The sequence below is a fragment of the Hippocampus comes genome, unplaced genomic scaffold (assembly GCF_001891065.2).
Source record: "Hippocampus comes isolate QL1 unplaced genomic scaffold, H_comes_QL1_v1.1 scaffold230, whole genome shotgun sequence".
Classification (NCBI taxonomy): Eukaryota; Metazoa; Chordata; class Actinopteri; order Syngnathiformes; family Syngnathidae; genus Hippocampus; species Hippocampus comes.
The window spans coordinates 239,418-267,257 of record NW_017837215.1 but is presented as its reverse complement, the minus strand read 5'-3'; the positions used below and the strand labels follow the sequence as shown (position 1 = coordinate 267,257).

The 27,840-nt window shown below is 41.4% G+C and overlaps 2 protein-coding genes across 3 annotated transcripts in view; both read left to right on the top strand.

The window, feature by feature from the left end:
- Nucleotides 1-2,300, top strand: part of omgb (oligodendrocyte myelin glycoprotein b) — a 3,055-nt gene extending 755 nt beyond the window's left edge. The window contains exon 2 of the mRNA XM_019858874.1: nt 936-2,300. Within this exon, the coding sequence (XP_019714433.1) occupies nt 936-2,118 (1,183 nt within the window). The 3' untranslated portion in view covers nt 2,119-2,300. The remainder of the gene's footprint in view (nt 1-935) is intronic.
- A 10,068-nt stretch (nt 2,301-12,368) lies between these two features.
- Nucleotides 12,369-27,840, top strand: part of LOC109508953 (RNA-binding protein Musashi homolog 2) — a 228,647-nt gene continuing 213,175 nt past the window's right edge. Inside the window, exons 1-6 of one of the 2 annotated variants that reach the window (XM_019858878.1) lie at nt 12,369-12,682; nt 14,870-14,956; nt 15,253-15,293; nt 15,665-15,746; nt 16,206-16,290; nt 27,250-27,291. In XM_019858878.1, the coding sequence (XP_019714437.1) occupies nt 14,895-14,956; nt 15,253-15,293; nt 15,665-15,746; nt 16,206-16,290; nt 27,250-27,291 (312 nt within the window). In that variant the 5' untranslated portion in view covers nt 12,369-12,682; nt 14,870-14,894. Of the gene's footprint in view, nt 12,683-14,718; nt 14,957-15,252; nt 15,294-15,664; nt 15,747-16,205; nt 16,291-27,249; nt 27,292-27,840 lie in introns of those variants that run through there. The other variant, XM_019858880.1, reaches the window with a different exon arrangement.

The following is a 27,840-nucleotide window of genomic DNA, read 5'->3' as shown; positions in this document are numbered from 1 at the left end:
TCCACACCGTTGTTGGTTCTACCTCCCCCCCCCCCCAAAAAAAAAGCATATTGAGTTCGCATAACAGAAGTTATGTTTTGCCTGAAAGTCAGCTGATATGTCAGTTTTTTTAAAATTCAATGTCGTCATTTGTGTATATCTCAGATTGACAGGTTGAACAGCGAAATCCTTTGTGTCTAATTCTACACAGGCTGGAAACTCGAAATGCACTTTGATTACGATTTTTAAAAAGCATTTGATGCTGCGCCATTCAATTCATTTAAATGCGATTGTTTATTTCAATGGTTGTCAAACGCCTCAAAAGAAAAAAAGTTCTCCAGCTACCTCCTGATATGTATTATTGTAGGCCACTCTAACATTATGCACAGTATGACACTTTGAACATGAACATTGCTCTTAAATACAGGAAATAGTTTTCTGAAAGATTTGATGTACAAATCTCATTTTTCTCATCAGTAGCATTCTTTAACCCTTTCATGCCCCCTGTAACCTGATATCATGATCAGCCTTCCGATGTCGTCGCCGCTGTCCCTGAAAAGGGTTAAAATAGAAAAGAGCAATACAGTTCTGTACCAAAAGAAATAATTGAACCTGAATGGATTTAGAATGCGATGTAACCTGACAGGAGAATTTCCTCCGGCATTAAATTGACATACAACGTGATGGTATTTACCGGCAAACAATGCTGTGGGCTGCAAGAATGTGTGTGTGCAAACAACCCCAGCGTGAGAGAGGGGCAGCTCCAGTGCTGTTCAGAGCAGTGGCCTCCAACCCGTAGTTTGCTACCAGGGAGTCGATGTACAGTATATAAATTATCCATATTCGCAGTCCACACTGCAAGCATCAATCTTACTTACACAGCATCCTCTCCTGAGGTGAAGATGCTGCGTAAGACAAACCATAATACGCCGCTCTCCCTCTCTTTCTCCAAGCAGGCGTGCACTGCAGAATCTGTCCCCTAATGAGGCCCCTCTGGAGCTCCTGCTTGTCTTGTTGCTTGGGTTACGAGCCCTGGCCGCGTGCCCCGCCGCCTGCTCCTGCGGCCGCAGCCACAGGGACGTGGACTGCTCACGGAGGGCCCTGCGAGAACTGCCCGACGGCCTCCGGCGCGACCTGCGCTCCCTCGACTTGTCCCACAACCGACTTCAGAACCTGGACGGCGCGCTCGCCCCCTACACGCACCTGCGCGTCCTCGATATTTCGCACAACCGCCTGAGCCGCCTGCCTGAGCGCTTGCCTCGTTCCCTTTGGCAACTCCGCGCCGCCTCCAACCGAATCCTCCTTTTGGACAAGAACGATACGGTCCACCAGTGGAACTTGAGGGTGCTTGACCTCTCCGACAACAAGCTAGAGAGGACCGTTTTCATTAACAATACGCTGATCAATTTGTGTACACTCAATTTGAGCTACAATCACCTCTGGACTTTTCCGACCAACATGCCCGCACGCCTGGAGATCATCGACATCTCCCACAATTCACTTGTGCAAGTACTGCCGGGATCGCTGGACCGACTTCCCAATTTATCCTTCTTCTACCTCCACGCCAACCGCCTTTCCGAGTTCCCCTTCGGGGTGTTTGATAAGATGACGTCGCTTCGGGTTCTCACGCTGGGCAACAACCCTTGGGCCTGCCACCTGGGGGCTGACGTGACCTACCTCCTATCCTGGGTGCAACGTACCCCCGCTCTCGTCTTGGGCTGCCCCTGTCGCCCTCAACCGATCTGCGGCGGGTTAAAGACAGGACGATGGAACTTAACCTCCCTCAGTATTCCTCTGGTGGTGGAGAGCACACGAGTGTCCCCCCAGGACTCCGCGAAGGCTTCAGTTTCTGCAGATCGTAGACCGCACGTCCATTTCCATAGTGTTGCTAACAAAACCCCACCTGGTTTCTCGTTCACAGGAACAACTCGAGTCATGACAAAAAGACCAGTGAAGGTAACTAACTACTTCTTTGCAACAGAAAGCACCACTATCCAGGTAAAGAAGACAAGCACTCTTCGGAAGGATGATGCCTCGTCGTCCGGTTGTGTCGACAACATTGGTCAGACTAACTTCTTCTCACCCTTTCTTCCGGTCACCTTCGGGCTCCTTTCTCTCACCCTGCCTCAACGTCTCTGAAGCCTGGTTGACACGAAGCTAACATTACACATGTAAACAGACTTTTAGCATGTACGAGACCCAATGCAATGTAAACACCTGGGTGGGAATATTTATTGACGTTAACAATCCCAATCCAGCCCCCCCAATCTCATCTCCCACCGTCCACAAAGTATCTGTCCATGAACGAATTTCTGGTGAGAAAAAAAAAACCCCAAACTGCACCACTGCAGTACCAAGACTGCCTTGCATGTTGCCGGAGGGAAACGAAATAGACTGACCGAAAATGGGGAAAGAACAATAAAAGTACTTATATTAAAAGTTTAAACTATGAATAGACCACAAACCATAGTTCCAAAACAGTTTAATGTCAATAATATCGTGATTTTCCTTTTTAATAAAGTGTGCACGTGCATACAGTACAGCGAAAACTCTGTCGCTTCAACACAATATGGAAATATTGTTTCTCGCTTGATATATGTCACTTCGAATTCTATCTTTGATACCAGTTAGTGTTTATGTTTGGTGACATCTTGTAGCAACTTGGGACGTTTCAGAAAGATTACAAAACTACTACTAGGGACTTTATTTTTCAGATCAACGTTGGGAATTGGATTCACGGAGGGGAAAAAAAAAACGTCAAAGTGAATTTTTGAGAAGTGGACTGTAAATATGCTGCGGGTATTTCGTGAATTCCCTACATGTTGCTTTGCTTTTTATGAGCTTCCCCTGAAAAGGACCAACAGTTAATTCCAAAGTTAAGTGTCTTGCAATGGACAGATTTGGGCACATGATGGCACTCTACATTCAAGTTCTACGTTGAAAGCTGAATGCAGCTTTGAAGGCTCGGCCTTCAATCAATAGATCCTCAAATATCTCATGATTAGGATTTATTATATTTTAACTTCATTATTACCGTTTATTTAAAAAAGCTGAAATGATTTTTTTGGGCTTATTTAACTTTTCCAGTCTTTTGTAGTCGCAGCGTGTACAATTGCGGTTCACGAATACGTTTGAACAAACTGCCAGGAATGATTAACATCGTCGTAATTTGCTGCAGAGTATTCAGGATGTTCATCCATCGTTTTTGTTGATGCAGATGAATGTAGCTGACCTAGCAGTCGGTAGATTTATTATTATTATTTTAAAAAACAACATTGCATCGAGTAGTGTGTGTCTCCAAATAAAATTATGCACAAATCCGAATTCTTTGTTTTGTCACTTTTGTGTCAAAACCTCTTTTCCCGGAGACCTTGTTGTGCTGCACCTTATACATTCGGACGTGGTGTTTTTATTCTACAACACGATGATGAATTATTCAGCAACTACATCTCCCCTGAGTAAGCATACTAACTAAGCATAAAAGCATTAATCCCAGTCAGGCCTTTTTTCACACTTAATCACAGTTGACAACTACCTACTCCAAACACATCTTTGAAAGGTAATCATAGCGCAATAACTCAAATTTAAGGTCGTTTGTTTTCTGAAAAATGGTTGCAAAATGAACAAATACAGCAGCTATTGAAAATGAACACGTTTGAGGCCTGGTTATATTTTGAAGAAAAAAAAAAGGGATGCTTGGTGCATAAACAACATCTGAAGATTATATTGCCCACGGTTAATTATGGTGGTAACAGCATCATACTTTGCTTGATTTCCTTTAGCTGAGGCAAGACTTTTTTTAGTCAGTGAGGGACTCAGGAACACTTTTAAATATAAGGCCAAAACCTTAAAATAAAATGACTAACATTGTTGACTTACTCATGGGAGCGTGGAGCTGTAAATGTGGAATAAAAATATTACATTCAAGCATGTTTTAAATATGTTCAAATGTACTCACAAGTACGTTCAAGCAAGTAGGTTCGAACATACAAATACGTTCGTATTTGTAGCATGGAGCTACCAATGTTGGTGTTGTTGTTATCGTTATTATTGTTGTTGTGAAAAGTTTAGATTCATCTCTGATTAAAAAAAATGTAGTCCTTGACCGGCGTAACCATCTCATAATGCCTGTCGGCTCACGATTGTAAGGCGGCCCTGAAGTGTACTGAGAGGTCCAACTACGAGCATATTTTTATTTCTTAACAGATGGTTCTATCATGTAAGATTGGAACGTTCGACATTTCTCTGCAGAAAGTAATTCGTCAAAGGCAAAAACCATTCTATTGCTGTGAAATAAGATGGAAGTTATGTTTTAGTTGCATCTTTTTACGGTTTGTACTTCTCCACAATATGCCACTAACAAATACACTACAGTTGCTGTGGAGAAATGCAATCAGCCATAATGATCTCGCATTCAAATTCATGCATTTTTCAACCTCAAAAATATGCACCTCCATGACAAATTTGTGAATACAGTATATATATTTTTTCTAATTCGTATTTCATTTCCACAGCTGCTTTTAGCTTCAGAACTTTATGACAGTCTCTTCAAAGTAGTGTACTGTAGGAGGTATTGCTGCCTCATACTAGCCAATTATTTTGCTTTTTCCAGACAACACAAAGTTGTGTCAGATTTCTCTTCTCCTAATAACTGACAAGGTGTAGAAGGCTTGTATCATTTGCTGCTGCCATTGCCTCCCCCTCTTCATCTCTCAGCCTGGGCTTGTTTGCTATGTAGGAGTGGACTGACTCTTTCCTTTTACAGTGACTATTACGCTTTACGCCTTTGCACGTAATACAGCCCGCTGCCCTTTTAATGTTTGATTCTATTCAAAGAATCCCTTCAAATTTCACAGCATGCAACTATGACACGCATCACCCACCACGTGTGGTGAAAAGAAAAGCATTACTGAAGGGGAACACAACTACACTTTTCTCTTAGGTGCACTATTCCCCATTCTGTGGTAAATGCATCTAAATGGCCCTTGAAACCAGGGGAGTCCAATCTTTTGCTTTTGAGGGCCACGTTCAGAAAACAATGGAATGCATTTTTGCTTACAAAACGGAGTTATCAAATATTGTGATGACACCTTGTATTACAAATTTAATTTTGAATAGTTTCTTTGAGCCTTTGCAAACAACAGTATGGGAAAGATCTAAATAAAATCTAATTACAGCGGTCCCTTGAGATACAAGCAACACGCCTTGGGAGTTGTTTGAGATGTGACTTTCATCTGGAATTTTCCTTTGATTTATCAAGCAGGAGTTTGGCATTCCAAACTCCTCTCCAAAAAAGAGCCTTCCCCTCGTTTAATGTCACTCCCACTTGAAGTTCAGTGTCCAGCTAAACATAAGACAAGGAGTTACAAGTTGTGTATTTGTTGTGTGTAAACAACCTCATAACTTTAAGTCTTTAAGTCAGCTAGCTTAATGCTAATCCATAATGGGAAACGGCATTAGCATCATATTGCATAGCATCTATGTGGTGGTGTTATAACGCTTTCAGGAACAGATATTTTAACGCATAACAACACTCTTGGGCATATGATCTTTATCTTCTGAGAAAAAGACAAATATTACTGTAGATTACTGAGTCACATACAGTAGATCAGTCAAGCTCTTCTTCGTTTTTTTTTTTTTTTTTTAACAATTGTATTATGCTGCCGCCTGGTGGCCAAGTCGCTCACACCCGGAGGGGTCGCATGGCTGATATTGTTTATTGTAACACAGATTCATTTATTGCTGGTTTTTGTTAAAATTACTAGATAAGATATAAAATAATTACATATTAAAGTGCAATTGCAATATTCAGGGGAAAAAAATTACAATTAGATTATTTTTCAAAATTCTTCTTCCCTCGTATTGACCTCTAAAAGGTGCATTGCTGTTTACCTTTTATCATTATTATAGTGGGCCATCATCTTGTCATATTAAACACAATAACAAGCATTTTGTACCCGCTTTGACCCACCCGCACAGTCACACGATCAATCGTGACCCCAAATCAGGCTGTTACCCAACCAAAGGACGCTCCAATGTTGCACATAAAGTTTATCTGATAAAAGCTAATCTGTATTGACAGCTTGCGTCTATATGCCAAGTGGCTCGCCGTCTCTTTCAGCCAAGAGCAATGTTTTCCCATCTGGGTGCTGATCAACTGAAAAGGGAATGTGTAGGAATTCGGAAATAACAAGGCGTATACCAGCCGAAGCCGAGAGACTGATGAGACAGGCAAAATTCAACCCTTCAGCATAGTTGGGGGTGGGGGGTGTCGGGGGGTGTGGGGGGGTGTTCTGTGGATCTCGCTTCTTGTCTCGATGGCGCAGACAAGGCAAGGTCAGTGTTAAGGTCTTTTATTTTTTTTGCAGTATCAGACAAGAATGCATGGTGGTCATCAGTAAGAGGGGAAAATGTAATAGAAATGATAGAAAAGACTAGCAGAAGTAATATATATATAAAATTGGGGGGATAATATGTGTTTCTTTTAGTAACATCCAGATTCATGAATAATGTCACATTACTGTAATTTGAATAGATTTTGCAGACAGAACAAAAGCACAATTGCACAAGAATTTAAAACATTTTACTAAAAAACAAAACAAAACAAAAACATTTGAGACCTCCTATAACAGTGTTTTACATTTCCTCTCTCAATGAAGCTATACTCGACAGAGCTCTCCAAAATGTCGACATGCACCTCGGCCCTCCCGCTGCCTTCTGTACAGGTGACAGGATCGCGGGGCTTGAACAGCGTCCTCCATCATGTGCGGCGCAAACGCTCTTGCTGGAGTCATCAGAGACTCCCGAGGCTTGGTGGGAGCAGCGGGGGCATGTACTTATCTCCTGGCCCAGTGGAGCAGGTAAATGATGTCATCGTCATCCGCTCGTAATTGAACAGCATTGGCCTAAAGAGTCTCACATCTAAATGCTTTTTTAATACAAGGTCCAAATGACATGTTCATCATTTGATTTGAAAACAAATACCAATCTCAATCTCATGGTGGCTGTCAATATACAACGGGAAACAAATCACATTTCACGTAAACATATTACTGAACATTTTTTTACGTAAAAATAATATATCCTCACATATGTGCAAAAATGACCTGAAAGTTTGACTTTTGTTGTGCCATTCGGTGCCATAGCTTGGGAACATTTAATAACTGACGAGAGATTCCTTCAAAGTGCGAGGTCAACCGTGTATTCTTGGCAGAGGTGTATCACTGAAAGGGGGTAATTCATTTTTACGAGCTACTCTGCGCATGCATTCTCATTTGCATTTTTATGTGTTGTGTTTCTCGTTTTACAAATGGCGTTAGGGAGATATATATATATATATATATATATATAAAACTAACTGTAAAAATAAAATGAAATAAAATGAAATAAAAATGAACAATAATGAAAGATCAATAACTCTTCAAACTCAGTTGGCAACTCGCACTCATCCCACGAAAAATCGAGACATACGTTTTTGATTGGCTCTGACTTCTGTGATGTCACAATGGCGCGCACCGACGGCATTTAGAATCACTGCAAAACCATCAACTGACCGTCGCCCACTCTTGAAAGCTCGTTGCGGCACCAAGCACACCGCGAGGCAGTTCATTCGGTTTCGGCTACGTCGCTCGATGTGCAATAGGCTTTTTTGGCTTCAAAGAGAAAGCGCTTCATTATTATCATCGACTGCCTCGTTTTTTGGGCCGAATATATTCTGTTCATCGCCTAACCTGCTGGTCATGACAATGCAGTTAAAAAAGCAAACTCACCATTAATACCAGCTCAACCTTGGCAGAGGTCCGTGCTCTCCTAAGTGCTATTCTGGTTGAGAAACATGATCCCACCTAGAGTCATATAGATTTTAGATCAAGCGGAAAGCTCTGATGTGAAACACAATCTGCACCGTTACATTGGTTTTTCTTCCAAGTTGTTTTAGTTCTATATTTTTTTTCCCTCAATTGTGTATCGTGCAGTCAGTTCAGGACGGCGACTTCCCCATTCTGACACATAATGGAAAAGGAACACGGAGGTAGATACCGGCAACTTTGTCAGGTACTGAAGAGTATAATGTCTGGCTAATAAACTGATGCGCATCATGGTTGGTTGCATTTTTTTTTTTTAAATCACACTTTTGTTGTCATTTTCATGCTTGTCATTAGCCATTATGCTTTTGGCTGCATAGTATTTACGCAAGCATTTGTTTGGCAAAATTAATTAGTGTATGTAATCGATATTCAATTAATTGTACAAGTCGTATTTACAGTGACAATCAGTCCCATTTCCGGTCCCGTGGTTATCATCACAACATCAATATTACACTTTCATTTCTTAGTAATGTGATTAAATGTCTGCATATCGCAGTGGCCCCATCTATGTGGAATGTTAGTGTGTAGCCCCTGGCACAGTTTAATTAACTCATCTGTGGAGTTAAAGCAGGAATAATGAAAGAAATCATTTATCACCAGAACATCCTTTCCACTGATCTGCCTTCAAATAGTCTCTCTGTCGTAACAAAAGGTGGCCATATGATAACCACCTCTGGTAAAACAAACACGTTGATGATGAAAACAAGAATCTTGCATTCATTTCACCAGTTTCAACTGATCATTTATGCCCAGAATGGGCTTTTTAAGCAAGATGAAAAGGGCTGACAGACTGCAGTTTGGTGGGTGGCTAATTCCTGAAATAGGACTGTCAATTATGCATGTTACGGCCTGGCTTCCTCCCTGCAGTCTGAGGCTCGCTCGCTTTAGTTAAACAGAGGGGAAAAGACACTAGAGGGAGACAGTTTGTGCACATCTGCAGCTTTCACGGGTTCACAGCCAACCCCCCCCCCCCCACTCCAATAAACCCTCCAGAGAAAAGCATGATGACTCAATCCAGAGTGATCAATAGAAAATCTTTTGATAACATCCTGTTGGATTAATATCCCAAGCAATTGAGCAAATTTGTGGAAGTGAAAGGAGACCCCTCCCCCCGCCCCCCCACATCGGATTGTTACAAATGGGAGTGTGTGCACAATGTGGAGAGCAACTGCAACAATTATGACAATTACAGTCATAAATGTGAAATCTCATGAACAGCAGTTTTGTGTTTCAAGCACAAATCCGACGCAGGAAGAAGTGCAGAGAGAGGCGTCCACACGTGATCCAAGAACAATTTGGCCAAGGTCAAGGGAATATTGCGAGGGTTTAAAATGATTACTGCAACAGGAAATAGGAGGCCCTGCTCTCCAAAACGCCATCTCATAACTCTGCTGCTTCTCTCACTTTCTTTCTCCTCTCAGCTCTTTCACACACTATCAATTTTATTTCTCTCTAAAGCCTCAAATCCTCCAGTTTTCATGCAAAGGCTCGATTAGTTACAAGCGCTTCTCCGTGCCGGGTCCCCCCCCCCCACCCCCCTTTTGAAAAGAGGTTCATCTTTTTGGTTTTGAACTGCGGGGATGCATTTACACTGACACAACTATGCTTTCAAAAATCCTTGCGCTCCAAAAATATGACTGTAAATGTTTCACTATGGTTCCACACAGATTGGTTCGTAGAATTCCTCGTGCCAAGAATATTTTCCCCACCAAGACCTTTTAAAAAGCCTTCAACGGCTTAATAATATAATATCATTGAATCTTTGCTCATACCTTGTTATGAAATAAGGGCAGTCATTCAAATTCCGCTAAAGTATGACATGCTAGCTGGTTGAGGTGTCGATTTCATTTTGCTAGCTTGAAAACCTCAATCAAATATTACGAGACGTCACACTTGGAGCGCCGTTTCCGTCACATTTGACTTGTCTGCCTTGCTGTCTGCTGTCGAAAATCACAGAATGGAAAGGCCGGGATAACAATGTTTAAAAAAGAAAATTGAAGAAGCCAACCTCCATCGCAAAATCGGAGACGTATTTGAGCGGAACAGCTAACATGCTGCTCCCTTAGTCAAGCTAAACATGGAATTTTTTATTAAATAATTGTGGAAAATAACATCAAATAGGACAGGGAGCAACAACAAAGCAAAAAGTAGATTTCCCTTTCTCACAGGAATTCACACTTTCATGCATTTTGACTGATGTGTGCTTCACTGAATAGCCACCGATTGCTTTTTTTTTTTTTTCCTCAAGACACAGGCGGCTGCAATGTGGCCACCTGACTAGAGATATCTACTCAAATGCCCCCCCCCACGAAAAGTGTTGTCATTTGGGTTTTTATCGAAGTCATTGTTTGAAAAACATGCTGCCAGGCCAGATAAGGAAGCCTCTCTGCTAGTGTTCCTCACAGACAGGCCTATTCACCAAAAGTTCTCTGAATGCAAACGATAGTAAAGGCTCGGTAGTCACATTTCAGTCAGAAGCTTGGGAGGTTTAAGTCCAAACATTGAAAAGATATCGAGCATTTATTTATGATTGCGCACCAGTCGTCTGGACTAGTTACAATCTTGCACCGTGTATATACAACATATTGAGCCTGAAGCTCAATGTAAAACAACACCACAGTTAAAGACTCTGGGGGGGCAAATTCAGATATTTGTTTGTGTTTATATACGGAAAATAATGTGCACCTCGTTGTCGGTGGTAAGTGCAGGGAAAAGCGGAAGAGCAAAAGGTTTCAATAAATACAATACAATACATACAATACAATACATGCTGATTTATATAGCGCTTTCACAACAGCGGCAGCTGTAACAAAGCGCTTAACAAAACAGTTAACATAAAGTAAAATCATAAATAAATAAAAGTTCAACGTGACATCCAACGTGTGGACATGGCTTCGTGCTGGCGTGGCTGCTTTAGAGCGCCTCGTTGTTGCCATGAATAACATGGAGAATAAACAAATCTGTCTAATGAAGAGAGACTAATGGCCATAAAAGTGGTTGCATAAGTGTGCACACCCCAAAATGGATGCTTAATTACAGCAATCTGTCCTTTTTGACACATTTTGAATGGAGAAAATGGCCCAAAAATGAGTCAGACATGATGAACATTAGAACCTGATGTGTATGGATACAGCATCAATCCCCGTGGGAAAACACTTCCATAATGAATATAGATGTGAAAGGCCATGCCTCAGGGTCGGAAGAAAGGATTTGGACCTTTTTGTGCTCTTGAAACCTGCTTGTGTACAGGTTTAATGGCTCAGGAGACTTACGCCGATAATCAGCTAACCCTCCAAACCAAGAGTAGGTAAGATTTGGAACATTTGCAGACTCTGCTTTCTTCTATATTGTTGGCTACTTTTGAATTACCGAATAGTGATTTGCTGTATTGATTCACTGACGTAAACATGTTTTAATTCCATCATGTACACGGCTTGGTTAATAAATACAGGCTTGTTGTGTGAATGTATTTTATGGTTCGTGCTTAAATTTGGCAGCTGCGTTCACGTGCACCCGACTGAAACATAAAATTCAAACTCACCAACCATAAATCATTCAGTAAAAGCAGCATTGCAAGCTGCTTAGACGAACATTAAATTACAGTATTGTTAAAATCTAGTTGCGATTCAATTGTTTTTTTGTTGTTGTTTTTTTTTTTCCCCTGCCACACTTGTTTTAGACTCGTGTGCTTGTTTAAATCAGATGTTCAAAAATATGGGCCTGTAGAAGGATATCTGTAACATCCGAATATTTGAGTGGCCAATGGTCGTTTACTCGTAAATATAACGTTGTCATGTGAGAGTGATGACAATGCTCAGTGTCCAATTAGACATGGACAAAAACATGCCCGTTAGGTTCGTTGAACATTATAAATTGTCCGTGAGAGCGAATGTGTAACAGTTTGAACAGTCCGTGTTGGCCTCCATGGCTCTTATGCTATCAAAACAACATGTTCCCCCAGATTTGTTGACATTGTGAACTGGCTACCAAAAACTGCAAAACTGACTCATGATAACAACTGAAAAGACAAAAACGTAACCGTGAGTTTTTTTTTTTTTTTTTTTAACCCTGGCACAATACACGAATCATTTTGTATCGACATTTTTTTTTTTTTTTTTTTAAATCTCTCTCTTAAATAATGTATCGGATGAGGATCTTGCTTCTCTGAATCTGCTGTCGGCATTGTTAATGCTCCCTGGTTCACATTCCTCCATGCCGCGTCCACAAATCAATCAATCGAGATTGTTCTAATTTACATCAACAAAGGCTGACGACGTAATGATCTTAAAATTGCCAGATTAAATATAAAGTATGATAATTCAAGTATAGTTCAGTCTTATATTATGTGACAGTTCATAGTTTCCACCCATGCTGTATCGATTGCACATTTGTCAGCGATTGTTTTTTTTTATGGCTCTTTACAGTAAAGAGGCGGATCTGAATTGCACCGGGAGTTGCCGCATTGGATGCTGCCCTTTTTCAGGGTACTCTTGTGACTGTTGGTTCCTCCTTAATGTTTCAGTTGTTACGCACTCGCTGTGGCCCGTTTATGCTTTGGTCCTTTATTCTGTCATACAGGCTTGATGTCTCACAGTTATGTAAACTCGGATTACTCAGTGAACACGATGTCAGGACGTCGAGGTTTCTCCCAGTCAGAATGTCAGCTTTCTTCCGTGTCTTCTTCATCCAGCCCTTCTCTCTGTAGTTACTTTGTATTTTAATAGATCAAGTCTTTTGCTTTTCAACTTCCGTGTCAGGTCTGCTTCTGGGTCCAGATTCCGCTCCTCACGAGACAGGGGGCGTATTACACACAGATCGTGTAATTCATGGGATTTACGGTATGTATATATTTGTACTTTATTAGTTCATTAGTAGTTGGAACAGTGATTCCCAATCGGTGTTCGGTTGCACATTAGTGTGCGATGGGAGGTCCTCAGGTATACAACAGGAAATTATGGGTTTGTATCCGGGGTACGGCCTTCCCGGGTGGTCTTGACATGTTCTCCCTGTGGATTTTCTCCAGATAGTCTTTTCCGGTTTCTTCCTGTGTTCCAAAAAGATGCATGTTATGTGAATGGAAGACACTAAATTGTCCTTCTGTGTGAGTGTGAATGTTTGTTTGTCATTATGCGCGCTGCGATTGGCTGGTGAGCAATTCAGGGTGTACCAAAAATAATTTGAGTAAGTTTAGATTCAAACCACCATGTCATCAGCCCGTATTTATGCTAACATAGACTATGAGTCTGCTAACCTGTTTTCCTGGTTTGGCCACATAAAATTTCACATATAGAAGGAAGTACTGCTCCATTCCGGGAAAGTGGGAAGTTGGGAGTTTTCAGTCCTCCGACCAGGAAAAGTGCACTGGAACGTTATTCAAAGTGGGAGCGCAGACTTACACAGTCAGAGAAATAGTCTGTACCCTACCTTCACTGAGTTGCTTCAATCTGAAGTCTCTCGACCATCGTGACACTCGGTGAGACACAGACCACGAATGGCAAAACATCAACATAAATCAGTGCCACAAATCAATGTCCTGTTCGACAAGAGGTGACCCGATCAGTTTAGATGACACAGTATCGGGTTAGAAAAGGGTAGAAAAAAAAAACAATAGCAGCATAGTCAGGGTTTTGCGTGCGTTTACATGGCCTTCAAAGAAACGAACGCGGCCACCAATCATTTCATGCATAAGGAAGCCTAAGAATGTAACCAAGGGGTAAGAAACAAATTGGATGATAGAAAAATGGGTATTTTATGGCTTAACTGAATCATTAACAGAAGAGAACAGAAAGCTAACACAAGAGGAAGGTTGATTCACAGGGGCAGAGCGACAGGGTCATGCCCACTTCTTGTCACTCTTTGGCCACCCCTTATACAGGGCTGTAGTCAAGTCTGCCTTTATCGTGTACAAGTCACACAGTCCGAGTCCAAGTCCACAAGCTCCCAAGTCCAGTTTAGATCAAGCGTGAACCTTAAGACAGAAAAATACTATTTTCCCGAGAACAAAATTAAAAAGAAATTTCTTTATGCTCAACGCCCTCCTTAGGTGGAATGAGACCTTTTGCTTTATTAACTGTGGTGTGCAGATTTACGACGAAAACAATTTCAAAAATAATGTTGCTGTATCAATGGCGGTCGACCTCGGGGGAGAGACAAGGAGGAAACTGGGCACTGGGGAATTGCAAATTGCACTGAACAGTGAGATGCAGCTATAAAACAGCACCAAACTCAACGCGAATGAATGGACATGTACGCGATTCCGGAAAAAAACTTTATTTCAGGTTCCTTTTTCAGGAGAACGCTAATTTCCAGCAATTGAAAATAGGTGGATTCAAGTCAAGTCGATCAAAATATTTTTCGACTCTGAACAGCTCCAAACATACCAATCGGTTATGACTGCCTGTGACGTCACTCTACGCGACGCAAGACCCAATGCGTCAGGGCAGGGAGCGCAAATCGAAGTGTGCAGCGGTAAGCAATGGAGCACGTCAAAAATTTTTTTTGAAAACAACAGTGTCTGGACAGATGATAAGGAATGACACACTGACTGCATGTTTGGACACCCTTGACTGAGATGGTTTACCCTGCCCACCCCATTGAAAAAAATCAAATAACAAAATAAATAGAAATAACAATAGTAATATCTGGCTACTCCCTTAATTCATGTTCTACAGACGCAATATCAATCAGAGTAGTGTGTTTTCACTTGTTGGGGTGCGCATAGAATCCCTTATTGTCAAGAAAACGTTGGAGTTGACTTTCCCTTTAGAGAGAGAGAGAGAGAGAGAGAGAGAGAGAGAGAGAGAGAGAGAGAGAGAGAGAGAGAGAGAGAGAGAGAGAAAGAGAGAGGGGGGGGAGAGAGAGAGAGGGGGGAGGGGAGGTGGTGGAGGAAGAGGAGGAGGAGGAGGAGGGAGCAGGGGGCTGAGCTGATCCCACGTGTGACGCTGTCGTTCCCGGCTCAGTAATATTCTCATAGCGGGGCTTTGCATATCTCCTGCCTGTCTGTGTGTCTGTCACTGTTACTGTAGTCCCAGCCGATAGTTCGGAACAGCTATGGAAGGAGACGGGAGTCAAGCCACATCCGGAAGCCTAAATGACTCACAACATGACCCGGGGTAAGAATCTTGGAGCTAAATTGAAGCCGTGTTTTGTGCATGTTTGCAACATCTTGGAGAGGACTTCGACTGGCGTGCTGTATTCGTCCACACGGCACGCACTCGCTGCCTTGCAAGGGGCAGTTTTCGAGAGCTTTTAGCGCCAGTGTCCTCCCCCTTTTCTCGAACAGCAAGCGAGACTTATTACGACTCGATCGGTCGCGATTTATCCTTTCTGGTCGCTTTTAGAAGTAGTTAGTCGTCAAAATGGCCGAACTGACATCTGGACTCACTTGTGTTGTGTTTCCCTTTTACAGTAAAATGTTCATCGGTGGCCTCAGCTGGCAAACCTCACCAGGTGAGAGTGTTTCCCCCCTTGTCCTTGTATTTCGTGTTGTTTTCGTGTTGTTTGCTGACTGCGTGTCGGCGGCCGTTGACGCCGAGGTGGCGTGCGAATGCGTGCACGCGTGCACAGTATGGGATGTCTCAGCTGGTGTGTGTGCGACGTAATTCCCGATCTTCGTCCGTCTCAAGTCCTCTATTCGACCCCTATGCGCATCGCGGCGGTGCTGCTGGTGGAGGGGGGGGGGTGTGTGTGTGTGTGTGTGTGTGTGTGTGTGTGTGTACGCGCGAGTGTGCGCGTGTGTTCGTGCGTGTATTTTTTTTTCAAATTGACGAACGCGTGTGTGTTGTCTTTCTAATGACCCGATGTGTTTCCTCTCTCCACAGACAGCCTTAGAGACTATTTTAGTAAATTTGGAGAGATACGAGAATGTATGGTGATGCGAGACCCCACGACGAAACGCTCAAGGTAAATGAAATGCCCCCCCCACACACACACACACACAGACACACGCAGCGATATCGCTTTACTTTTGTTTCGTGGTTAATCCACTGTTTGTATGTGTGTATGTGCGCGCGCCTGCGTGTGGTTCCACAGCGAGCCAGATAAGCTTAAATGCTCGCTGCCGTAAAGCTGCGACCGAATGCAATTTGACATTGACTTTGTGACTGCAGCACAGTGTGGCGAATAGCGTGCTCACTTTCAGTTTCTGCCACAGGACGTCCGCAATCTGGATGATAAACACATGCACTGTAACCGCGACTGTTTTTGCAAGAAACAATACTGTGACGCTAGTGAGGTCAAATCGAGATGACGTGCTCTGCAATGTAGTTTTGTTTTGCATTCTGAACAATCATAAGTTATTTATTTTGGGTTTTGCATGCAGGCCCCTTTGACACCGTTGTTGTTTGTGTCTTTGCTTTGCAGAGGATTTGGGTTTGTTACATTTACAGATGCTGCCAGCGTAGAAAAAGTCTTAGCTCAGCAACACCACGAATTAGACTCAAAGACGGTGAGTTAATTTCTTTTGACATTTTTGGAAAAACATTCTAATGCCTGAAACTGAATGTGCTTTCAATGCCCGATGGGGAAACCCCACTCTGCTCAAGGTCATGAATAAGGGTTGAATGCACGACGGTCCTTTCAGCACTCATGCTGGCAAGAAAACGCAGAACCATTGTGAATAATATGCGTGCACTTTCACTTCTCCGGGTGAATGGGACAGACACGCCCCCTTCTTGACTTCCGCTCCACAAGCAGGACTCGCACACACTTACACGCACACACGTGCATTATGTACAGTGAAGTGCGTGCGCGCCCTTCACCACCTTGCTACTGTTGGATCCACATATGTCATCACATACAGTATTTGTAAAAAAAAAAAAACAAAACCAAAAAAAAAAGGTCAAACGGGTTCGTAACACTTTCCTCAAGGCTTTTACTTTCCCGTCCACTATTTTAATATGCGAGTTGAATTTACTCATGATAATTCAGGTAAATAAACAGTCATTCATGAGTTAGTGCTGCACGACTGTGGATTTTTCTTGCTGTTTGAAAAATTTGTCAGTCGATGAATAATTAAACAGGAGAGTCACTTTTAAAAGATGTCTGTGTGGTGACAGAATAAATGGCTTTTCGGCTCATAATTTGACATGGCTGGGATTTCCTTGAAATTTGAATTCCGCATACTGAGAAAACACGGATTGCTTTGGGGGCCAGTTCGATTGCCAGGTTAGACTTTCTGTATTTATTATTAATATTCTTCTTATTATTATTATTTCATTGAAAAATTATATTTTACAAATTTCAACAACAACAATTTTAGACTCACAGAGCTGGAGAATTTTTTTTCCCCTCCGGCTTTTCATTTCTGAAATCTAATTTCAGTGAATATTTGCCACTTTCCCACACTAGTTGCACTCTTGTCATGTCATGTAGCTAAATTGCCTTAAGCGCTATTTACGTGCTACTGGGGATGAGGGTGATAAGATCACACTTTGTTCCATATGTTTCCAATTAGTAGCCACAGAGAGAAGACAGAAGTTCTTGAGAGCTAAACGAACAGCAAGTTACGACCGATGGTATCACGGAACTGTAGAAAGGTTGAGATTTAGAGGATGCCCGAAGAGACGAGGTATTTGAAATCGCCTGTGAAATATTAAACGGGCTCACGGCTGCAGAGTGGAAACTGTTACAACTATTCTTCTCTGAAGTTACCCCTGTGCTGACAGCATGTCACGATAGAGCGGCTCACAGGAAAGCAACGGTGGTGGAAGGAGTTAAATTCCTGGCGCGCTTTTTAATTATTCCGTTAAGCTCTTCATAGGATTTAACCTGAGGACCTTGGGCTCATTCAGTATACAGTACCTCCAGCTGACTTACCGGTACTGTAATAGCTGGCCCCCGCAGTAAACATGCGCTTTACTCCGACTAAACGGACCACATCTAAGACCCTGTTCTCATCCAAGCTAGAATGTTTATTTTAGGTGGCTTGAACCTGAGGGGCCGTGTATATCCGAGACCGTTTTAAATTGCCATAGATAAAAACGCTGTTGCTTGATCCATTTGATGACACATGACCGCAGTGTTTGCAAAATTACAATGCGACAGTTCACGGACTTGAAAACATAGGATCTAAGGTTTGAGGACATGCGTGTAAAGTGTTTAATCAAAATGAATACGACGCAGTCAACGCAGTAATGGCAGACAGGTTAGAGTCTTTTAACACTTCTTTATTCAAGTGAATATTACCGTGCGCTATCCGGTGAAGTGAAAATTGAAATATGCAAAAGTTACTGAAAGGATGATTTTTGCCTGGGAGAAAAAGTAATTGATAAGTGTGTGTCGTTTCTTTTCATAGTGACTACACATGATTACATTTTCTTTTTTTTTCTTTTCCTACCAGAATTTTTTTATTTTATTTTATTTTTTGGGATGCATGTCTACAGATTTCATGTCGTAATTCTCACGTTGCTGGAAAATAGTCCCAAGTAGAAATGTTACGTTCAATTCATGTATAATTTTATGTTGTTGCCCTCTTTTGAATGATTTGACTTGTCTCTGTAGCTTTCTCTTTCACTTGAAATTCATATTTTTGGATACCATTTATGGTTCATAGAGATTTTCTCAATGTTGTCTTCTAAACATATTCCATTAGATTTCTATCACCATGTATGAAAGAGCAAAGATGCCACTCTTGAGTAGAAGCAATCAAAATAATTTGATTCCAAAGTGTCCATGAAACTGATGAATGAAATAAAAAAAAAAACATTTCTAGACATTAAAACACAGTCCTCTCTAGTGTTCCCGAGTCATTCTGATTGCAATGCAAAATAAATGTTATTCAAGACAACTTTGTGTCGGGTCCTCCTATTTTGCAGACCAGCGCTGTACACGTGCGACAGCCAGACAACTCAATGAGGGACATTCAGTTGTCATCTACACTGAATGTATTTTCTGCACAGTCGTTCTTCTCCAATCGTAGTGATCATTGACACTGTTGCCATCTGCTTTGAAACAAATAGAAAAGTACTCATTTTTCAAACTTAAGAAGAAAAAAAAATAGGGCATCGTCCTTGTGTGAGCGGACATGCTTGGAATGAGAGGAGAGAGGCTCAGCTGGACTCTAAAGGGAACTACACGGTCAGTGTCTAAAACTGCTTTTCTAGTGGGAGCATTCAAATTAACTGTTCGTAATGACCATTTTCGCGGTCTTATTACTGACTTTTTAGTGAGTCATTTTTCAAAAACGTAACTTTTATTTGCAGTCCTGGAAAATAAAGCTGTCAGGATATTTGGTATACGTACGTATTTGACCCCTTTTTTAAAAAATTCCATTCATTTTGTAATATGAGAAGATTTTCACAGTTAATTATAATTCATGAGTCAAATTCCCCCCCTGCACCCCCCCGCAAAAAAACATATCTCACAGAGAGCATACATTCCGACAGACTAGTTACAAATGAGACTTCTCATATCACCAATACGCCAATACGTGCTTGCTTATTAAATTCTGAGAGATTTTCTCTTAATTTTCCAATTTCATTGACACAGTGATTAGAACATGGGTTGAATACGATTGCTTGATAATGACGGGTTTATTTGTGGGAAAAAAAAAATGCGCTTTTGTTCATGATTATTTTTTTTTAATACGGGTGTCATAATTTTCTATTTATTTTATCAGTTTCCAAGTCTGTATCCTGACGATGACGTGTTGGGAAGGAGACAAAGATTAAACGTTTTTATGGTGCCATTCATGCCATGATTGGGGCGGGGAAAAAAAAAAACAAATGTGATACAAGACCGTGATATATAGTTTTAAATTGATCGAGCTCCGCTCTCTTGTTGTTGAGACAAATATTTGACTGTGTGATTGACGCACCAGCCTTGCGACATGATCCTGATGACTCAGAACACATTCAGAAATAGATATTTCCCAGCTGCTAATGTGCTGTTGAAACGTGCCGCGGAATAGAACAAATCTGAGGCAGCTGGCTGTGTGTTCTTCCTCGCCATTAGTCACCGGCCACTCTCGGCTCTCGTGTTAGCCCAACAATCGCACAATCACCGTGCATTAGGATCTGTCATATCGCTTGCGCAGTTACTCAGCACAAATAAAAGGAAAAGAGCAGACCTGCAAACATTCTTGATTTGTGCGCAGATGTTCGATTCGATCCAAGCGTTGGGACTTTACGGGGACCGTCCAGTGAATCCTTCCTGTCACGGGTCACCTTGAACGGGCTGGGCTGTCTTTGAGAGGCCGCAGGGGCTGTGACTGTGAACAAGCTGAGTCATATTATGAGCATTCAAAGAGGGAACGTGCAAACCATCCCTCATTTACATTTGTTCCAAGTTATTACTGGATCTGTGAATTTATTTCTTTGCCAACGTGATTTCAGTCCGGATCGTCAGGTTTGTGGTTAGGCGCTATTTAATCAATTTTAAAGGAAAGTGCAGGATAAATTTAGTCTGCGCCACAAGAGTCATGTTATTCTTTACAGTATATATGAATTTGTGCTCCATTTTTTTTTCCTCCCCAACCGGATATGAAAACACTTGGATGGAGATATGAACAAGACATATGGGGGAAGCACAGCCTCAGGCATCACAACACACATGCTGGTAATTCAGAACATATTTCTCATTTCCCCCCATTGCTTTTGTTCGAAATATGTTTGCCCCTGATGATGTTTGGAGCTCATGCGGGCATGAACACTTGAAGAGCACTTTACAAGGCAGCCGATTTATTGCCGGAAGATTGATTGCACATTAATTGCTGTTTTAAAACAAAAATAATGGATATAAAAAGTCTACACCCCCCTGTTCAAAAGCCAATTTTTTTTTTTTTTAGGAACAAGACAAGTAATTTAAAAACATTTTTCACCATCATTGTTCCCTAAAACCTGTACTACTTATTTGGGGGGGTGGTCTTTTCAAGAGGGTACGTAATAAACAACTGAAATAATGCACCTGCACACATGTGCGCACTCTTATATCTGGTGATGTGGCTTTGCTCGGAATTAACCAATCGCATCCAAGCTCGTGTTAAGCAGGAGTCAGCACACATCGGGTATTGTTTAAAGTGCCTCTGATGAACCCCAAATAAAGTTCAGATGTTCTAGTAGGACAAAAAATGGAATCATATTGTTTGTAGGCGATAATAATGATAGAAAACGTTTTAAAATGATTTATCGAGGTCTAATTTTTCTTTTCACAAAAAAAAAAAATTGACATTTCAACAGGGGTGTGTTGACATTTTACATCCATTGTACTGCACCGTAAATAACTGTAAAAATAAAAAATTTGCCAAGACAAAATGACAAATATATTTCCTAAAAAAAATAATCTGTCCCAGGGTCAAGTTGTCACTGTCATTATTATAAATACTAGTTTTCCAGGTGATTTGTAAAAAACAAAACCACATTCTCAGTAGACTTGGGGGCACACAACTTTAACAACACTGTTGTTTTTATTCATCTTTCAACCACTGAGCAACATTACGTTAGGGACTGTGTGTACAGAGTATGTGGGGCGCGGCACAAAAAAAGTCAATACGGTACAATGCAAATGGATCATGCAGACGGAAAACGTTCACAAACGTCTTTCAAATCCAACGTGACATTTGAACCTGATGACAATTACGCTTCACACATGTTTGTTCTTGATATCATTTGGCTGATGGATTATTTGATGAATCGAACAGGGTACCATATCTTTACTACTGCTCATTACCAAATTTTTGGGTCATAAAAAAAAAAAAAATCAGTGCATCGTTCTTTCTAAATTATGCATGGATTCCTGACCACCATTCCGTCCGTTTTTTGCAGTAATTATAGTATTGGAAAAAAAGAAAACCCAGAGTAAAAAGAAGCCTCAAAAACCAAAAAGGAAAGCAAAAAAATGCCTAGAGTTAACGCTATGGTCTTGGTCTGTAGGACGAATGCCAGGGTCTCCCAAAATTTTATGGGTCTTAAACCCCAAAAATGTTACATTCTGAACGTACGACCTCTGTGGCATCATTCAACTTGTGTGCTTCACTCGTGACCCCAGGTGACCTTTTATTTTTTGCTTGGATGTTTGAGCTCTATCTGAGAATAAAGTTGCAAATTAGGAAAAGAGCAGTCCATAAGAAATCTCCCCCATATTCATCACGTAGGATTTGGAAAGAAAGTCAGTCGAATGATCTGAACTCTGATGTGCCCTTGCATTAGCAGGGGCTCGCTCTTGCAGTTAATTATGGCTGAAAGTGTGATTAGTTCTTGCTGCGTCCGTGTCTTCTGTGTACTATTGGTGGGGGGGCTGCAGCTAATGACTATTTCTCTTTGAGCTGATTCCTTGATTCAACTTCCGACATCATTTTCTCGATGTCACGAAATGACTGTTTCCCATGCCCAATGGATTAGCCACTTTAAAAAAAAGTTAATACTCAAATTGATGTCTTAACATGTCAAATTATAGTTATTTAATTGCATTGATGAACAGAAAAAAAAAATCAAGTTGGACTTGATTAATTTCTGAATTCTGTGGGCGCTATTTTCGTAGACAGGCGATTGTGTGCTTTGTGTAAAGCTCATCTTCATTTTCATGCCGGGACAATTTGGTGACACAAGTATTTTGCACTCAGAGTGAAAACGGGCGCATCTTGAATTAATGTCGCGGCAAGTCTAGTTTAGTCCCTTTGTGAATTTGGCAGACTGCGCTGTGCCTTATTAGGCATTCTATCGCACGCCCCACACGTCTATCAATTTCGTGACCAAAAGTAGAATACTTTTTAGACAAACTAAAAGCAGGTCTAAGTTGTGGTGCAGGTGGCGTAACGCGATTTTGATGGATTTGATCGTGGCATCGGCAGACAGATTCTGAGCTCCGTTGATGTGTCTGGTGGATGTCAGTGCAGACCCCAGCGAGTCAATTCCTGCTTCCGCAATGTCAAAGATCACAACGGAGCACAACGGCTCAAACTCCGCCTTCTACCTGCGCGGCTTTAAACCGCTGCAGATCGTTAGACTGCGCTATAGACTTGCTCATGTAACTCGCGCTTCGAGGCTCAAAATTGTGTTTGAAAAGTACAGTTTGGGATTCCTCGTTTCTTTTCAAAATTGTGAATGCCTACTGAAACGAGATGACAAATTTAAGCCTGCATTGAAGCGCATTATGATGCGAGACGGCCTCTGATAAACTCGTTTCGCGTTGTCTAATTCGAACTTGTTTACCAAAAAAATAGACGAGTCCACCTTTATTCCCTACTCTGTTATCGGTTATATCTTGTCATTCATTGCAGGTGTGTAACATCGTGTACACCAATGAATATCCAACATACTGACGCTTATTTTGAGGAAAGGTCAATGTGTTTGCCGTCTTTTTTGGGGGGGGGGGGAATTGTTGAAATTCTTGTTATTGATTTAGGCGCATAACAACCGGCTTCTTTCAGGAGTTGTTCAGCCGCAAAGATCAGCGAAGAATGACAGCCCTGATATGAATCATTTACGCTTTAATTTCATGGCCATTCTGTTTGCTATCACACACGAACACCTGTGGAACTCCTCACAGCCCTAAATTGGGAGAAGCTGCACACTTTGATAAGCCTTTTCCTTGAAGCTTAAACACCGTGGCGTCGTGTGAGGGCAGATATGTGTTAATCAGGAGTTTACCAAAGAGCTGCATTGATATACAGACGATTTATTATTATGATTATTTTATTTTTTTTTTTTGGTAAGATTTTTCAGATATATGCCGTTTCTCCCGCTGATCTCACTCGGTAGCAGCCTGTAGAGACCTTGTTGTAAAAGGCTGCAGAAGATAAAAGATGGTGGGTTAGTGGCTGTGGGGAGGTCGTGACCTCTCGGTCTGTTCTCATTTTTATTACTTTGACACTGCAGGTTGTGATGATGTCTCGAGGGGAACCACTTTTGTTCCATGTGTGGCGCTATTTACACAAAGGACCTCTTTTGTACCTCCTTAAATCATCTGTATAACCTGCACTGCACGTGATTTTTTTTTTAATTATTTTTTTTTTAAAACAATAAATGCAAACTGGTAATCACACCTTATTAGAGGCCGGCACTTATGTACACCATAAAACAACTGCTCTCATTAGACTTGCTGACATCTGTAAAGTTATGTACGATCCTGTCGAATAAACATTACTGTACCTGTTGCAACGTTTTACATTTCTTCCTCCCTGCCCCCATTTAATTTTAATAAATCAAGCTACGATAGTTTTATAGCATGTATTCACAACTTGGAGGTAACAGTACGTGTGTCAATTGAGACCCCCCCCCCACACACACACAGACACACACACGCACACGCACATGTACTGTAGGTATAGTAAAATAAAAACTCAATGACCTTCACACTTGCACGGGTGGAAAACAATAAACAAAAGGTAAATGCGAGGTCTTAAGCTTCTTAATCGCGCTACTTGCCCGCATTTGCGCAGATAATCCTGTAACAATAAAACCTAATGTTCCAAGGTGAAAGCACACTGCCATTCGTAGTATATTGTTCCTTCTGTTCCAATAGGGGCTTCCAAGGATCTCATCTTATTGGTTAGTTTACGCGCCCGGCATCAATAGTATGATCTGCTAGCCCTCAAAGTGTACCTGCCCGGCCTAAAATCATCAATAGTATGATCTGCTAGCCCTCAAAGTGTACTTTTCCTGCCCGGCCTAAAAAGATTACGATTACTACGACTTGTTCACCGAGAATTATTGTCTCCCCCGCTTTGACATATTTTCATTTCGGCTGATTTTCACAATCTATTTTAACGGCTGGCAAAAGAGGCTTAACCTTCTTGACATTTATTATGCGGCTGGATCTTGCCATTTTCCTCCCAAACCACAAAGTCAATGGGCCGAACATCTTAGTAAATTACTAATATGGAAATGATCATGAAGATGATCCAGGTGAAACAGAGACGACGTAATTGCTGGCACTCTGGTTATCCGGTGCAAAGGGGGCAGTGCGTATTTTTGGCTTGATGGCCTTAGGGGCCCGACAGTTTTGAACCACAAAACTACATATGCATGAGTATGTAAAAATGTGGGGAAACAATCGCTACACCTCACCTGCCCTTGATTTCACTTTCCTCAAAGGAGCCATTCATCATAAGTTGTGACCTAAAAAGGTACTGCTGCAACATTTCTCCAAAGAATTGCATCATCTGTGGCTAATTGGTCGACATGGCTCTGATCGTATCACAGGTACATTCTTAATACAGTTGCTCATCCACCATGCGTGTAGAAAGTACAGAAAAGCCGTACCGTTCTCTCTCCTCACAATTTTTAATACGTACAGCTTCAGCGGCAATGTAAGATGGATACGGTAACACGGCAAGATACTATAAATCGTAAAAATAATAAATGCGGAAACACAGGACTCCTGACCCAAAAGGAAGATACAGTAGGTCAGAAGGCGCGCTGGAATTTGGTATTCCGAGCATGACATGTTGTCTTGGCGCAGACGAGGCAGACATAGTAATTGAGTTTCAATTGGTTAAGCCCGAGGCTAAGTGCTAAAACAAATCTTTAAATGAAATTCATTACAAGCAGGGTTTCCATACTCAGGTGTTATTGAATTCATTTCTCATTGTGACCTGATTTAGAGAGATAACAGTAATAACTGAGACTGGCAGAAATGATGGCAATGAGAAAGCGCATCATGGTTTCCCTTCAAACGCATTAAAACATAGTCAGTCTCCTTGGCTTAATTGAGCTGCGCAGATGCTTCTCGCCTTCATTTTGTTTCTGCTGTTTTCCCCCAGCAGGGTACGCATTTCTTAAATGGATCCATCTGCACCGAAAGAATAACTTTTATGAACGGTTGGAATTGGCTTCGTAAACTGCGAAGGGTTCCAAATAATAAGCAAACATGAAAATGCGATGAAAGCCGGAACGAAAAGACACCAAGTGTATCTGGGAGAAATTCATGGCAATGCATTTAAGGATGACATTGCTGTGTGATTTATTAAAAGTGCAAGGTTGATGAAAACCCGCCGCCACCCCCTCCCCACACTTCCCAGTGTCACATACCTTCATGCCAGTGAAATTAATGGGGAAAATTAAACTAATAACATAACAAGCACAAGACGGGCAAACATGCTCATCTGATGCATCCAGCTTGTTATTTGGAGGCGTCACTAGCCCGGGATTCTCATTTTCTCCGTGTCATATTCAATCAGTGATTCCTGGTCAGAGTAACAGCGACCCTCCACCATCATGACTATGGCTAGTCAAACCACGGCTGTTGTAGCTCATCTCCAGATTTCCTTTTTATTTTTATTTTTTTTCAATTTACCGTAACGTTTTGTGTCTTACCATATATACCGTCCAACTTAAGTTGTTTTCACGAGTAAAGATGGACATTTGACTTCATTTCCTTGTTCCATTCTGGAAAATTAACATTCAGTTATTTTTTTTTTTTTCCAAATGAGATAAGAGAATCCCTTTCGGGATGTTCACAATTCTTTTTTTAACGACCGAATGACATTGCATATCGGAGTTTCATTCATCGTGGGGCGCTAAGGAGTGAAGACTGACTCCACAGTGCCTCTGCTGGTTGCAGCAAAGTAGTGCACCCCAATTTGCCTAAATGGCTGCAAGACGTGCTGAATCATCAGTCAGTTCCGCACAATTGAGCAAGTTCTTAACGAACAATTAATCGATATTAGACTCATCCCATGTTCGGATATTGTTGGACACCGATCAGCAGTAATGAATATGATTTTTTTTTTCTTCCCCCAGTGGTTCATTGCCCAGTCAAATTAATGTATTTTATGCCTTGAACGTGACAAAGGAGCTCCATCAATTGAGCGCTGACGTGGATCGTAATTAGGGAGACATGACCAGCAACTTATCTGTAGAACGGATGACATGGCATTAAATGTAAAAGTTTGTACGGGTAATGTGATTTTTGTTGACTGATATCACTGACTCACCTACCGCTCACAATGTGAAATGAAATAAACGCTTGGTTCAATTTTGGGGTTCAATAAATTGGAAAACTTTAAGTGGTCAGCAGAGCGAAAGACAAAGGGGAGTAATACCGGTAATAATCTTATTCAGTTATTTATGATGCAGGCTTTAGGAAAACAAATCCTGGTTTGATATTGTTTTGTCCTTGTGCACTTAATTTGTGATTGCGGTTCCGATAACTCCATTGTGAATGCAGCCTGAGTTTAACAAAATGCTTTCCACTTTTAAAAAGCCGACCACATGGCTTAATGCGACTTGATTATGCAGCATTTATGAACCTTTTAAATGCTTTGATTAGTTAGTAAAAAGTCACATTTGAATCTTTTGAATAATGAATTTGTTGCTTTGAAATGCCAATTTTTATTCTTCTGTCTATTCAGTCATGTCACTGATTGCACTCTGGCCATTTATGTGGGATTAGAAAATAGGCAATGTATTGCTTTTAAAATATTTTGACATCTCTGCTCTTTCTTTTTTTTTCTGCCCCCCCCCATCAGATTGATCCTAAGGTTGCCTTTCCACGTCGCGCCCAGCCTAAGGTAAGAAGAATAAATTGGTCACCTTGCTTCCTAGAAGAAAATGATTATGTCTCGTGTCACCACCATACGTAATTTTCTGTGGCCACACAGCAGATTCAAAGAGGCAGTGGTTGTCTGTTTGCTTTAGAGAAATACCTCGTCTGGCTCCATTGTTCCCACATTGTTTCTGCTCTGCACATTTAAAAATATCTCTCCTTTTTATCGTCACTGTTTTCATGCTCCCACTCAACGCTATTGTATAGGAATAAAACCCATTTCGGGGAAATTGATTTATTTGCATTTGGAGACTAGCGTGCAACCATTGTTTGACTTGGCTGTGACAAAAAAAAAAAAAAAAAAGCTGAAAGAATGTGGAATACACACAATGTCCTGTGCAATACGTGGCGCGTTGGTGGCGCGTGTCTTTGTGGAATTTTTGATGACATGAATGGTCGGGTATATAAGAAGATTTAATGAGGAACGGAATTGTCTTCTGCACTGACAAATATGAAATCACCGTCAGTGCTTTTCTTTCGTATTCAAAGTCAAAGAGGAGAGATTGATATAAGC